At 39.6% G+C, this 15,725-nt stretch overlaps 1 protein-coding gene across 4 annotated transcripts in view; it reads left to right on the top strand.

Moving 5' to 3' along the window:
- The window catches only part of PRKAG2 (protein kinase AMP-activated non-catalytic subunit gamma 2), a gene marked incomplete at its 5' end in the record, with an annotated part of 212,643 nt that extends 200,023 nt beyond the window's left edge, over positions 1-12,620 (top strand). For 2 of the 4 annotated variants that reach the window (XM_082281310.1, XM_082281311.1), the window contains 7 exons: positions 486-540; positions 2,408-2,534; positions 3,216-3,381; positions 3,710-3,747; positions 6,908-7,054; positions 9,090-9,183; positions 11,631-12,611. In XM_082281310.1, the coding sequence (XP_082137436.1) occupies positions 486-540; positions 2,408-2,534; positions 3,216-3,381; positions 3,710-3,747; positions 6,908-7,054; positions 9,090-9,183; positions 11,631-11,662 (659 nt within the window). In that variant the 3' untranslated portion in view covers positions 11,663-12,611. Of the gene's footprint in view, positions 1-485; positions 541-2,407; positions 2,535-3,215; positions 3,382-3,709; positions 3,748-6,907; positions 7,055-9,089; positions 9,184-11,630 lie in introns of all 4 variants that reach the window. The other 2 variants (XM_082281308.1, XM_082281309.1) reach the window with 2 other exon arrangements.
- Between the last annotated feature and the right edge of the window lie 3,105 nt (positions 12,621-15,725).

Raw genomic sequence — 15,725 nt, 5'->3', positions numbered from 1 at the left:
TCATGGTTCATACCAGCTGGCTCTTTAAGAAAGGGAAAAAAGCAAGTGGAGTGAGACAGATGTGGAGTGGGAATGAACAGAGCTGTGCCCAAGCGAGCTGCACGATGCATCCAGAAATCCATACGACATTCTGGGTGTGAACACAAGTTCTGAATGCAGGGAGGCAGCTCCATGTATAAATAGACTGTATCCCATGGAATGATACAGGGAGGTAGTCTGTGCAGCAGGCACTTACAGAACCAGAATGAGTAAAGAATTATTTGCTGTGTTTACAGTGACCTCTGCTGGTATCAAGCTTCGTCCTGCTTTTAAATTTTATGTCTTTTTAATGTCAATATAGAGCACTGTGCATAAATGGTAGAATAACTAACTGTAAATTGCTATCTGCCACTTAATTTTGTACGGATGAATTCATGAAATGCTTTCATAAAAAAAGCTAATGTTTTTGTGTGAAGTGGTAACAGTTTATTATTTTTTATCCACAGAGCTTTATTTACAAGAGACTTTTAAACCTTTAGTGAACATCTCCCCAGATGCAAGGTAGGATTTTGCTGTTCGCTCTGCTTAACTTGAAATACACTAACGCCATCTCAACACTGAATTTAAGGCTTCTTTATGTAAGAAGGAACAATTTATACTGTAAACTACAGTACAGTCATGAAGGACTGTCTTTTAATAAAATTGAGAAGGGGTGAGAGCTTTTTATTTATTGTGAGTAATGACTTTTTGGATTATCCAAAGAAGGGAATTTTTAATTGAACTTTTGCCTTTTATCAGCATAACTGTTCTGGTAAATAAACTAGACATGGATCAAAATTAATTACTCCAAAATATGCAAAACAGGTAATAGGATGACGCTTCAAGCTAGCCTGCAGGTCATCTTTGTTTCATGAAAATAAAAAACTTTAGAGGACTTCAGCTGTCTTGTTCTCAGCAGTCACAGTAATTGGAAACTTAAAGTGGTTTTCAAGGCAAGTAACTTTCCTTAAATAAAGGAAAGACAGTATCTCTCTGGTTTGTTCTGGTCTGTCACGGGGCTGTGTTTCTTAAAATATAAATGACTGTCCTTCTTGATGGAAGTTGAAAGAAATAGTTTTTAAACAGTCATTATTTACTAAATAACTTAAGAGACTTAGTTGATCACTTAAATCTTGAGTACTACTTAATTGCTGAACTGGAGGGTGAAGTTCTGGTTCTTGCTTTCAGTTTGTGGACTGGGATTGTGCCCTGGCAAAGGCAGCTGGTGAAGGGAGCTGTAGTGATTACATTGAAGTAATGATATGCTGTATCCTCAGTGGAATTGCCATTTAGTCTTGAAAAAGTCATTCCATCCAGTCATGAGGAATTATTTTGAATGGTGACAGGTTGCAAAGAATATCCTTCAGACAACAGAAGAGCTTTAATTGTTTTCAGTCAGAGGTGCAGCACGAGGAACCTTGCCACAAAGAAGATGCAGTAAAACTTTTATAAAAGGTTAGAGCAAGTCAGCTTCAGACCTGATCCAGAGGTGGGCTTGGGTTCTGTGACAATCAGATTGCAGCACTTAAATGCTTAGTCCAGGAGTGGAATCTGCAGCAGTGGGGGAATCTTGGCTCTGTGTACATTAAATGAGGCTATTTCATCCCCGTGATGGGCTCGGAACACACAGCTTGTGTATGGGAAGAAGCCTGCTTCAGCAAGTAGGTGTTTATCAGAGTTTTACCAAATTTATTACTTGCTAATTTATTGCAGTTGCTGGTCAGCTGCTTTTTCATGGTCTTACTACAACCAAGGGAAAAAACAAAGTGTCACTTGCAAGATGAGCGGACTTGCACAGGTTGGAGTGTGGCTAAATCCCAGTCTGCAGTGCATGGGAATGTTTTAGATCTCCTAAGGATGACTTTTTTTGCCAATCCCCAGTGATAATTCAGTGAAATCATTAGATAATTGTTTTGGGTTAATTGCATATATGCACGTAGTCATAAAAATGCTCTTTGTAGAACATGTTACAGAAGTTTGGGATTGAGATTCATTAAGTGCAAGAACTCTGTTTTTCATTTTTTGTTTCTGAACAGAAAGACCCATTCTGAGTGCAGGGATACTGCAAGCAGAGTACTTGCTGGAAAATCAATTTACACTTGTGAAGAAATATTTCTGCTATACTTTATACCACAAAATGAACTTTCCATCTCATTTTCTTAATGGATTTAGATTTCCATGAGCATATAGTTGTTGATGTGTTGCAAAACAAAAAGCTGCAAAAGTTAATTTGAAATCCCTCAACTTCTGTTTTTTATAACATTAAAGATAATGCAAATAATTACCACATATACTTCATGTGGGTTTGTAAATGTGTGCATATATATCACATAGCATTACTTGTTGTTAGCTAGAATTCATTAAGAAAATAAAATGTTTTTCTCCTCAGCCTTTTTGATGCTGTATATTCGTTGATCAAAAACAAAATCCACAGATTGCCAGTTATAGATCCAGTCAGTGGAAATGCACTTTATATACTTACCCATAAAAGAATCCTCAAGTTCCTCCAGCTTTTTGTAAGTATTTAAAGCTATGCTGTGCTTAACTGATTTTTCCCCACAGTAGAATGTAATTAAGTAATTAAAGTCTTAGTGCAGAAATTTCTTTATGGACTTCCATATTCATTGTGTCTGTGTGTATCTTTAATTGGTAACAGGGAAATAAGAGCTTCATGTAAGGCCCATATTTTACCTTTACTTTGTTTTAGTCCTTCAAAGGAACCTAAACACTGAGGACTTGTCTGTTGGATTAATCTGCTGTCCATTCTGGAACATCTCCTTGGCTTCAGAAGCTTGTTTCCATTAAAAGAAAAATGAATTGTCTTCCAGAGATGAGATTGTCATTATTTTCTGTAGTAATGTTAGTCACAGCAATGAACAGGAGGCCAAACCAAGCAACAAGAGTTCAGAATAAATATTCAGATTAATGCTTTTCTATCTTCTCTCTCCAGTTTTAGTGGGAATGACATAGCTTAGGATCTACAGCTTTCACTGATGTGTTACTGCAAAAAAAAACGAGCAAAAATCTTAGTTACATTGTCTTAATTTAGAGCTGCTTTGAACAGAAACTCCTTAGGTCTGAGCTTGTTTGGGTTTTGTATTAATCTGGTAGCAGGAAACTGCAGTGACCTGTAACCATCAGTTGGAGTCTGCAGATGGATGAATGTAAATGTAAATAATTCCTTCTGACTCCCCTAGATGTCAGAGATGCCAAAGCCTGCCTTTATGAAGAAGAATCTGGATGAACTTGGGATAGGAACATATCACAACATTGCCTTCATACATCCAGACACTCCTATCATTAAAGCCTTGAATATATTTGTAGAGCGAAGGATATCGGCATTACCTGTTGTGGATGAGTCAGGTGGGTACAAAAGTGTGGGAAGAGAAGTGGTGCTGAGCCCTGGATTGATGCTGGGGTGGGGGGAAAACACAAGAAAAAGTAGAAGAAAAAAATCAATAAAAGGCATGGGGGAAGAAAGGGAATATAAAGAAATACTTAGGCAAAGTGTAGGTTGATGGGCTTGGAAGAATTTCATTATTTGATAGGTTGTTTGGGGTGTTTTGTTCAGTCTTTCCTTCTTGACCTGTCATTTCTTTCTGAGTAATTATAACAGATGAAAGCAGGAAGCAAGAAAACGGATTTCATGTTTTAAGCGCTTTGTTAAGTTTTGTTTTTCTTTTCTTTTTAGGAAAAGTTGTAGATATTTATTCCAAATTTGATGTAATAGTAAGTATATCTCTTAAATTCTATTAAATACTTTATATGTAGTAAACGTTTGCAAATTAATTTGTTAGTATGACAATTTTATTTTATTCCTTAGGGCTGTATTTAACAAACTGAATGAAAGAGATCCAACTCACCCTGCACATCATTTTTTTTCTTACTACTTTTATTTTAAGTTATCCTTAGTAGTAGTACTAGTTGCACACAGGCTCCTACTGCTCTGGATGTTACCCAAAATTAGATCTGGCTGGGTATAATCCAGAGGAGGGGATCAAAGCTGGTGAAAGGGCTGGAAGGAATATCCTATGAGGAATATCTGAGGACTCTGGGTTTGTCTGGTGTGGAGAAAAGGAGGCTGAGGTCTTCTCCCTGGAATCCGGTGGCTGAGCTCTTCCCCTGGAATCCGGTGGCAGGACACGTGGGAGTGGTTCAAAGCCACACTGCAGGGGGTTTACATGGGACATTAGGAAGCATTTCTTTGCCAAGAGGTAGTTGAACGCTGACCAGGTTTCCCTGGGAGGTGGTCGATGCCCCAAGGCCGTCGGTGCTCAAGAGGCCCTTGGACAGTGCCCTTAATAAATGCCTTAGCTTTTGCTCCTGCCTGGAGTGTCAGGCACTTGGACCAGGTGATCACTGTAGGTTCCTTACAGCTGAACTGTTCTGTTCTTTTTGTTTGTTTCTATTTTTGAGTGAGGACTTCCTTTTTCCAGCTGCTGCCACGCCACACTCTGTTCTCAAAGAGGATGCAGGTTTCTCGGTGCAGTCTGAGTACTTTGTACAGCTTGACCTTCTCAGTGATCTAGAAACCACTTGGCCCATTCTTCTGTGTCTCTGACTGCAGTCTTGCATCTGTATTCCTTCTGCTTTAGATCTAATCCAGGATGCTGTTTCTGTATTACCCTCAGGATTCCAGCAGCACAGTCAGATTCATGCCACGATTTACCAGCCTCCAAGGGCAAGGACTCTTCTATTCTCATGGCTTTCAGAAACTTGAAAAATATTTATATATATTTATCCCTGTCCCCTCCTAGCTGTGCGCACCTGCTTTCTAATTGCAGCATCTGACAACTACGTTATTTTCTAGAGACTTCACTGCCCAGGTTGCCACCAACCAGCTGCACTAATGAGGAATCCAGATGTCTGAAACCCTGCCTAGAAGGCCTTCAGTAAAATGGAGAATAGTCTCAAGTGGAAATACTTTAAGCTTATAAATATCTCTGGCTGCAAACATTGTTCTTATTACCAAAAATTTTGTGCTATCACTGCTCTTGCCTGTCATTTCTAGGCATTTGTCTTTGTTATTTGGGATTCTCTACTGTGTAAGATCCTGTTCTGCCATAAAAACTTGTCAGGGAATAGGCAGTAGCTATAGAGAGAAGGACCTGATTTGTCAGAGACAATCAAATTTCATGGTTGGTGCATTCAGTGTTTCAATTTATTTTGTAACTGTATTAGATTTTGCGGCAGGACATGTTTCCTTCATTTTCCATTCTTCTTCAGAAAGACACCAAAAGGAAGGGGGTTCCTTGTGTTTTTCACATCTTTCCTCACTTCAAGTGATGAGGCAACAAAAATTAATAGGATTTTTAGAGATGTTGGATCATTTATTTGGAAAAATATGTATTGGGAACTGGAAAAAAACCCCACACCACGAAGATACAATTCTTAGAATATAATTGTTTGCTCCCAGCTAGTAACATGGGAAAGAGTTACAGCATCTATTGATTACTTGGGATTTTCCTCATATGTCCTAGTTTGCTTATTAAGTTGGGGGGAAAAGATTCTATTCTTAGAAGAGAATCACCTCTGAGCTTCCAGGTTTTCATCAGTCTGCTTCAACCTGATCTTCAGCTTTAAAAGAAGGAAACAAAATGTAATCTGAAGTGTCTAATCTGATCTTCCAATAAACATAGAATTTCCAAGATGGTGATTTTTAACTTTAACCATGTGGCTAACATGCTTACTTGGTGGTTGAAGCTATGCCTGTATATACAGCTGGCTAAGTTGATAGATTTCTGATAGATTTCTTTCATTTTGAGAGTTCTGAATTCATTTTCAGGTTCTTGATTGGAGAAGCCTGGGAATGGAGTGATGTATAGAAATAGCTTTATATTGCACTAGTTATTGTGTGTAGGGTAACTTCAGTTTGCAGAGGCTTTTTATGTCTTCTCAATGTCCTTCATTAGGACCTGGTTAAATGAATTAACTAAAATTGCTTTTATCTTCGTGATCATCTCAAACCTGTCTTGTTGTGCTTGGTGTAATTCAATCAAAAAACTTGACCCGAGTATCTTTTAGCCAAAAATTAATTTAATTTTATTGCTTGGTCCAGTGCTTTCATTTAAAAGCTCTGTCTTTGTTCTTCCTTCAGTGTCTCAGCAGCAAAATCAGTAGGCCAGGGTGTGCCAACACTGCTGAAATACCACTATGGTCTCACATACAGAAAGCTTTTGCAGGTCTAGACAGAGTCCCCTCACTGCAGGCACGGTTCTGTTCTTAAAATGAAAGTTTAAAATGTCAGCTTTCAAATTCTTTTAATCTCTTCCTTTTAGTGGTGGGGATGGAATTTCATTTGTATTATTCTTATAGTAATTACTAAAGTACACCCAGACACACAAATGGTCATCAAATGACAGCACCAGCTGAGTCCAGGAGAGGGAGTTTGAGCCCACAAATTAGAAAGGTGAAGAATGTGAATTTGCTCTCCACTTAGATCTCAGCCACTGACATCTACTCAGTGGGTGGTGTTCAGAGCAGTTGGTGTCCTCCCCTGTCCTGTTAAAAACAAACAACAGAAAAATTGTATATTCTGTGTGGTGTGAAATCTGAAGAGCTTCACCTTTACGTTTGCTGCTCATGGCAAAAGCAGGATGAGTGACACCAAGCCAAAGATCAGATACAAAGAAAGATTTTCACTGGCCTAATGCATATCACCAGTTTGAGCAATTAACCCAGCATGTCAGGTGGTGTTCAGCATCATTGTGTTTGACAGTTCCCAGAATCTGAAGCTGAAGAGCATCTGCTTTGTTTAATATGTTGCTTGGAATGGACTCAGCTTAGACCAGAAATGCCTATCTACTTGATTCCAAATTATTTACTTTATTGAGTACTTTGTGACTAAGTACTGAGCTGTCTTATGTGGCCTGGGTTTGTTTTTTTGCAGAATCTTGCTGCTGAAAAAACGTATAATAACTTAGATATCACGGTGACACAAGCCCTACAGCACCGCTCTCAGTATTTTGAAGGTGTTGTAAAGTGTAGTATGCTGGAAACACTGGAGACCATTGTGGATAGAATAGTGAAGGCTGAGGTGAGTCCCTGCACAATAAGTTACAATTTGTGTTATGAAACTGATAAACAGTACAAATTTATCCTCTTTGTTTTGATTACTTGGTGAAAGTATTTTTTAATAATTATGTCTGTTAGGTCTCAGTCTGCTCTCTAGATTCAGATTTTAGATGCTTACAGGGATGTGCAAAAATATTATACAGTGTATCTGTAATAATACTCAGTTATTTGCATTTCTGTTTACTGGCATTAACTAAACTGAATGCAAAGCTTTCCCAAGTGTTTTCCAAGCCTACCATAAATTTTGGAGACAAATCATTTGTTAACCTCCAGTTTATAGCTTGGCTCAGGAAATGTATTGGGTGCAATTCATTGATACATATGGAATACTGCACTGCTCTCATAGAAATGCTGTGAAAGGGCCATAAAGCAAATTCTTGTGAGGAAGCCTTCACTAACTGCTCTTGTAAATTTTGTATCTGTGTGCTGTCCATTCTTTTGGTGCTGTTTATCTTGTTTGTTAGTCCTGGGAACTTCCTTACACACAGAGGTGAATGAGTTTGTAGGTCTTCCTCCCCTGTAAGGCTTCTCTGCAGCAGAAAATCAATACTCCCAGTTTCAGTCATCTCTGTGGTATGATCAGCTCCATTTAGATGCCTTAACTTCATCAATTACAAGATTTATTTATTTTTTAGGGCTGTAACCAGGCATATAATTGATAAAAGGAAAACTTCCACTTTGTTAACAAGCCCTTAGAACCTCCATTAGGCAATTTTTTCTTGTAACTTTCTGCATTTGCTTGAGCTTCCTCCTGAAACAGAGTAATTTTAGCACTGCTGATACACAGATTTCAAACTTGGATTATTTTATTACTATCTTAAGATGCTTTAGACATTTGGGTTTTAAGAACAGCTCCTACCCTCTCATTCAGCCGAAACACAGATTACATGTAAAAATGAGTCCGTCAAAACTACTACAAAGCTATTTTTAGCTGCCAGCCAACTGCTTGATCTTGCAGGCAATTAAACAAATGAAACAATTACATTGTCCATTTTTCTTGAATTCATTACACAGAGAGAGGAATAAAATGATTAAACATGTGCATATGCAGAAACTAATAAACCTGTCTAAAATATCCCCAGCATAGTTTCCTCAAACATTTTCTCTCAACTTAATAGCGAAGAGAGATAATTCACATGGGTAAAATAAACATGTAGTAGGCTCTAAACTTTGGACAGACACTTTCTGGTTCTGCAGTGGCTTTTCACAGCTTTGCACAGGCCAGTGAGCCTCAGGATACAGGAGTATCCACCTAATTTCCTACAGTTAGGACAAAAGTTTTGTAGTGTCAAATGTTCCATAGAAGAGGTTTGTAAGGATAAGATCATTATTTGAAAATACAGTCTTACTGTTGATAATCTTTCTTCCAAGTTGTGTCCTTGTGTTTATTTGCATGGACAAATTGAATCCTTTTTCTGTCTTAAATTGTTTAAAACAAATTGTTTTAAAACCAATCTGGCACTCACTTCTCATTGTGTAGTCCTGTGAGAAAAATAAAGTTAAAACCAACTCAGAGATGTCAAAATACAACAAGTTTTAGTGCTGTGCCTCTCTGCTGAGAAAATTAGGAAGTATTTTTCAGAAGGAATTCTCACTTCATTACTGTATCTAATTTTTTGGAGATCACAGGCTGAGTTGGGCAGAGGCTGTAACTTGAAGAAAAGTGTTTGATGTGAGTGCCACATTTTGAGAGCAGAAGTATTTTCAAGACCTAGATCTCGACTTACCTGTCACTTCATATCAGATTCTGTTGCCATGTCAGCTGGCTGTGTGCTTTTTAAACATGCACTATTTTCATTTATGTAGGGCAAGCATGTTTGTGTTGCTGTGAGAGAATTGCTGTTACTGACATTTTGAACCATTTTGGGTTGTTTTTTTCCTACTTGTCTTCATAGTGCTTTACTTCAGGGGTTTTGTTTGTTTCTTTATTTGGTTTTCTTTGCTTTGTCTACTTTAAATCAAGAAAATATATCTCAGACTCTTCTCCCTGCTGGCAGGTTCATCGTTTGGTGGTAGTGAATGAAGCTGATAGCATTGTGGGTATCATCTCCCTCTCTGACATCCTACAAGCTCTGGTACTCACACCTGCAGGTATGGATCTGCCCTCGGGGCTTTGCCATGAGGCACTGGTGGTGTGCACACCCTGCTGGCTTTCATTTATTTCACTGTGATAAATGTCTGATTTTCAGCTTCTGTTAACTGGTTATAGTTCTTAAATGCACAAGTCATTTCAGGAGAAAGCTGACAGAATATTAATTATCAGTCTCCTGTTCACTGAGGAGGGCATGCAAAAGCTTCGTGAATGTCCCTGCTGTTCACATGTCTTTTTTTCTAGAGGAAAAAAAAGGGTTTGATTAATGTTTTAACAGGATGAAGCTGAATGTATAGACAACATCTACAACAGGGCACCTTCGCCACCTTCTGAGTTTCTGTACTCTGGCCAAGTGTGGGTACAGCTGTGTTTTCCACTAAAAAATCTCTTCTTGGAGCCTTGCTGTTGTCCAGCTATGCTGGGGGTTTTTGTTGGCACAACTTAAGTCAGAGATGGCACCTCAGCTCGCCAGAACTCTTCCAGTAAAAAACTCTGCTGTGATCCAGTTAAATGTCTAGTGATCAATCTAAACATGATCAGGTTCCTTTTAACAAGAGTATCCAGCAATAGGTTTATTTCTGCTACTTTTATCTAGGTTGTTGGGGGTTGCTTTGATTGGGTTTGGTTTGGTTTTGGTTTTAAGTTTTGCCCAAGTTCTTAACTTGCTTTATGTTCTTAATTGTAACTTTGCTTTGACCACATCAATTACTTCAGTGTCAAAGCCTTCAAAGCAAAGCCCTGTTTTGGCTCTGTGAGGAAGGCAAAATGTTGTGAGGATTATCACCATTTTGCCTCAAAAAAAAAATCAGACAAATAGAACCAGATACATCTTTCAAAAAAAAAAAAAAAAGTCTAAATGTACCTTGTTTAAATAGTAATATTTCTGTTCTGAAGAGAAGTAATCGGTGATACTGCTGGAGGTATTGTGTCAGTACATCTGGTTCCTTTTAATGACCTGGAAGAGCAAGAGCAGAGCAAGGAACCCAGCTCTATGTGAAAGCATGGATGAGAAATCAGCCCAGAGGTCTGGGTCAAATGGAATCCTTGCCTGGAGAAAGAAGATGGAGGTATAAAGACAGGCAGCTGGTGCTTCTCCAGGCAGAGAAAGGAGTTTCATCCATTACTGGAGGATAGAAGGATCCCAGGAGAGCAGAATTTAATGCTAATGGGGCAAAGTTCAGACAGAAAAGATGCATTTGGATACTGACAACCAAGAGCTTTGTTGTACTTGGAATTACGTGGACACCTACGTTGGAACTCTGAGCTGATCTAAAAGTGCTCCTGAATTACTGCAAAGGGCAGTTCCTGCTCCCACTCTGGGGCAGCCCCAGGCTCTGAGATCCCTGAGCTGCTGTAATTCACTGATCTAACAGGAAACTGAGCCAGCAAAAAAAGCTGCAGTTTTGTCAGCCTGGCACACTGAACCTGCCCACAGAACAGTCTGGTACTGAGGACAGGGGTTAGAGCAACAGAGAGGGCAGGATTATGTCACTGGAAGAGATGAGGGAAGGTGTTTTTGGGGAGCAGTTGAGCATTAGACTGCATTTCCTTCCACAGGCAACTGCCCAGTTTTAGACTAGAATTTGTCTCATGCAGGGAGGATGTCTGTGATGTAAATCTGATTTGTAGATTATGAAGTGGGACTTAGCTCCTAAGAACACCAGATAAATCATGTGTACAGTTCTCTTCACAGGTTGGAAAGGAAAATTTATTGACTGGCAGGAATTAAGACCAGCCTGTGTTTGGGAAAAAATTAGCAGTTGTGGTGTGAAAACTGAATGTATTTAATGAATCTTTCAGTGTTTGATTATACATTACAAGTAGCAACTCCAGGTTTCTGGCAAGAGATTCTTGCTCTGTAGAGTTGGATGCTGAAACCAAGCTCACCATAGGGTTCAGTCATTGCCCAGCATGTTTAAGTACCTGGAGAAGAGATGAGATGCTGCACAGTCCTGCTGGACAGGTCTCTCAGATCCCTGCTGTAAGCAAAATCTGCCTCTGAGCCAGGAAAAATGGGTCCATCAACACAGTGTAGTTAAACTGAATTCTCACATAGTTTGTGCTCAAGCAGGACTTACTTTTGGGGCTATTATGATGATTAAGCTTGGCTCTAGGCTGAGGGACAGGTTTGGGCTGTGGGTTTTTAGTTGGGAGTTTTTAAACTAATTTTTTTTTGTGCTGAGGAGAATCTTCAAAGGCACTTGGAGTAACTTCCCAGAAGGGTTACTTAGATTTAGCAATGAAGTTAGAGCAACGCTGGTCTCGAGGCCTCCCTCGCTCTGTCTCACATTGGCATTTAGCAGTCCTGCAGTTTATTCTTTATAGATGTTGCATCCAGTACTCAGATTCTGGTTACGCCACCAGGGAAAGTTGCAGCAGTTGGAATGAGCTTTTCCAGTTCTGTGTGCCCAAGGAAATCACAGCTGCTTTCCTCTTCTGTTCCCAGGTGCCAAACAAAAGGAGAACGAGAGCGAATGACTGCTGTGAATGTACACGTGTGTAGGAGAACTTGAACAAAGTTTCTGGGTCGTTTGTCTCAAGAGCAGTGACTGCAATCGAACAGAGCAGGATGGTTGAGAATGTGTTTTGGGACTTAGTGATGGATGACGAGTCTCTTCCCCCCAGTGATGTCGCAAAAAAAAAGCAGCATGACAAAAGCTTATGTTAAAATGTAGGCTCGTATTTCAAAATGTCTTCAAAACATTTGCTGGAAGACTTCACATGATGTCCTTCATTAAAATGCACTGTATTCTGAAACTTTTTCATTTTGTATTTGACAGAAGTCACTGGTCAGCAATGGATATATGTGACATAAGGCAAGTGTATGGCATATTCATATCATAGTGCCTTATGTCAAAATACAGCAATATGTCATCACTGTTGCCCATCACTGTCAAAGGAAGTGTTGTGCTAAACGAGACACTGTATTTGAATGTGAAAGTCTTTAAACCTAAAACCAAATCAGTTTCAGTTCTCATTAGATTTGTCATAAAAGCTGTAATTTGGGTATCGCTAGACTTCTTTAAAACTTCAATGACAGTTTTGTGTTCAATGTTGCATTCTGAACTGAAATGTAAAATGAGACTGATTTAAAAACAGCTTTATTTATTTTTACTTTCATGACAATTTTTTACACATCTTTGGTGGATAGCTAAAATTTCACCATATCCATTAATAAACTGTTGATTGTTATACAAACAAGTGGGAGATTTTTCTCATTATTTAAAACTTTGCAGTTGCAGAAGCTGTGGCCTGTTCACCAGTCTCTGTTACTTGAGCTGAAGATTTTGGAAGCATGGATTGAAAGTGCTCTGTACTGTCATACACAGGCACCATGGAGGAAACGAGGTGCCAGAGGACAATATTTTCACCTGTATTAAAGTGTAAAATGATGTTTGTACAATGAAAACCTGAAACTTTTTATTGTATATGATTTGTACAGAAGCGGAGGAGTGAGGAAAGCCATGGGGTATTTGCTAATGTAAATGTACTGTAAAGTTTGAAGATGAGACTTTTATAATTGTAGATTCTTGTAGATGGAAGAAATTAAACCCTACAACATCAGTTTGGTTTTAGCAGTTCGTGCCAAGTTCTTTCGCATTTATGGATGTACGTGCATTGGGATTAGTGCAAACCAGGAATAGGAGCATTCTTATTTTTATTTGACTTTAAAGGTGGCTTATGCTAATGAAATACTGCAGGCAGGACTTCTGTACTGTGTTTCCAGCCTGAATACTGAAGTGGAATAATGCAGGAAAGGGCTACATTATTTTTTCATTTATAAACATGGAGTTAAAGGTGAACAGTTTTCAGTTTGCTTATAAAATGTAAATGTAATAGTAATAATAGTAATAATAGTAATGAAAAACTTTCTTCAGAACTCTTCCCCTTTCTACAAGAATTTAAATTTTTAACTAAATGTGTGAAAACTTTTTTCTTACAGGTATCTTTCATGACCAAAAATATTCCTGTAGTACATGATGGAAACTGTTCACTTAGACATTCTCCCACTTTCTTATGTTGTGAAAAATATTGTCAAGTCTTCTCCAGCACCTTTTCTGACTGGGTAAATATTGACTCTGTTCCCTGCAGTTCCTGATGGTGTTGAATTGGAGCAGCTGCTTTGTCCTAACAGCAACAACCTCAGGGTCTGGTGCTCATTGCTGCCATCAGAGCTGACACCAGCCCAGCTCTGGTTATCTCTGTGTGGGAGATGAAATGATTGAAACTAAAAATAGTGGCTCTCGTTCTTTGCAGGGTGTGTGGAGGGGAGAATTTGTGGTAGGTAACTCTGATTAAGGGTAAGTGGGCAGCAGTGCTACCTGTAAATGCCACACAAACCACGTAGGTGTAGCTTTGTGAAAGCCAGGGTTCTGTTCCAGCACAGGGCACTGCAGCTTCCTCTGGGACATGGGATGGCAGGGAGTTGCCCAAAAGCATTGTGAGATCTCTCTATCACTTGCCTGCATGAGCACATTCTTCAGCCCTCTGGTCAAGGTATTTTTAAAGATAAGGGTTGAACCACTGATAACTTTTTTAATATATATTTTATAGCACAAATTCTTCTGTCCCTGTTCCATGCAGATGCTGTGTGCCTGCCTGCATGCAGCAGTGTGCAGAAAGCCAGAATGAATTTGCAGTTTTCAGATAACCACGTACAGACTTCTCATTTTCACATTATTACAACTGCCGTTAAAATGTTGTGGACACAGGACTAGCAAAATTATGGAGAACAGCCTCCTCAGTGGTACAAAACTGTGTTTAGAGAATTTTCACCCTTTCTTTCTGGAATTCAGCTCTGAACTCCGCATTTGTGAGTGGCAGAACCGTGGTGTGACCCCACCAGCACGAATAAACAGCAGTGCCATCAAAATGCACTCTGCTTGTGCTGGCACGAGTGCCAGTGCTGATGCAGTAAACAAAGCTAAAGAAATCATGTCATTTTTAATACAGATCAGTTTTCTACAGAGCTAGAAAAATGCGTGTTCCAGCATAAGGGAGGGACAGGAGTAAGTAAATGAGGGTGGAGAGAGGAGGGGTGACTCAGCAGCGCTGCCGCATGTTCCAGATTAAAGGGACAGTGTAACTAAAGCTTCAGTCTAGGGCTCTTCATGTAGCTCATTAGAGGCCTCAGCCATGAAAAAGAATTAATAAAATGTCATTAGACTCCAGTTCTTGTGTATTGTCCCATCTGGACAGGCAGCAAGCAGTACCTATAGATCTGAGACCACAGCAACAGCTCCAGAAGCTCCTTTTCTTGCCACAGACGGGACCATGCTGCAGATGGAGGTGTCAGTAAATGTCCCCTGTGACTCCTGAAAGCCTCTTCGGTAGTGCAGGTGAAGAAATGGGTTCTATTTTAACCAGCAGGACTGTAATAACATGTGATTGATGCCTTTGCTTTCCTGTGCATTTCCTTGCCCAGCAATAGATGTCTGTGAAAGATAAATTATTCTGAAGGGCTTCTTTGTCTTGGAAGGGCTTTTACCTACTCTGGATATTTTTAGCTGCTTAGGTATAAGAAAATGTTTCTTTGTAGACTTCAGCCCTCAGTATTTTTCAGTACCTAGAGATGCTCTGAACTAAGGCAAAATCACCCTTTGCTGACATTGATGAAAAACATTTTCCTGTTTTACTTCTGGAATCCTTTAGGTAAAAGCTCCAAGATCAGACAGTATTTGCTGTTTGCTAGGAACTGAAGTCTAACTGTTGTGTATCCAAGGCCTATTCATCTTTTACTAAGGGATACTGTTGTGCTGGGAATGTTGGAGTAAACAGAAAGAACAAGCCTTTGATTTCCAGGGTCTGAGCTCTTGTCCTCATGGCAGACAGGAGGAATCTGACTGAAGCAGTTCCAAGACTCCACATGGAGAACACTCCTTGCCATTTCTAGAGGAAGCATAGCATAAGCTGGAGTTTTTCAGTTTTGGTCCAACTAGAAGTGAAACTACACATGCTTAATCCTGTCTCACAGCAGGCCCTGTAACTGCTCCCACTGAGCTCTCCAGGCAGCTTCAGAAGGAACCAGTTCACTTCTAAAGTTTCTGGGAACTTTCACCCATATTGAACACTTAAGGGTAATTTCCAGAGGAAAATGCCATTCCGAGTAATTTAATGCTATCCTTGTACTCACATAATGCATTTATGCAAAAAGAATGTTCTGCAGACACTGCTCTTTACTCTTCACTTTAGGTCTTAATTTAAATGTGGTTTTGAAAGTCACTTTCTTGGTACTCATTTGTTTTCTGGTGGTTGCAGTCAGACCTGTTCCCACTGAAGTGAATTGGCAGGAGGTGACCTGTACTCACACATCAAACTCAGTCCTTCAGAAAAAACCCTATGGAACGTGTGTCCCTGCCAGCTGTACAGCAGGACCTGTAGGGCACCAACCTGTGGTGTCAGCAGCCCCTCTGAACTGAATTAGTCCCTTAATTTGCTTCTGCTAACATTTTGCCAGCGTTTCTATCTGAATATTGCAAAATACAGTCACTGTGAAAAGGCAGGAGGGAGCAGAAACAAGTGCACGGCTGAACTGAATGTA

This window comes from Coloeus monedula (genome assembly GCF_965178545.1).
Source record: "Coloeus monedula genome assembly, chromosome: 1".
NCBI lineage: Eukaryota > Metazoa > Chordata > Aves > Passeriformes > Corvidae > Coloeus > Coloeus monedula.
This window is presented reverse-complemented; position numbering and strand designations above follow the sequence as displayed.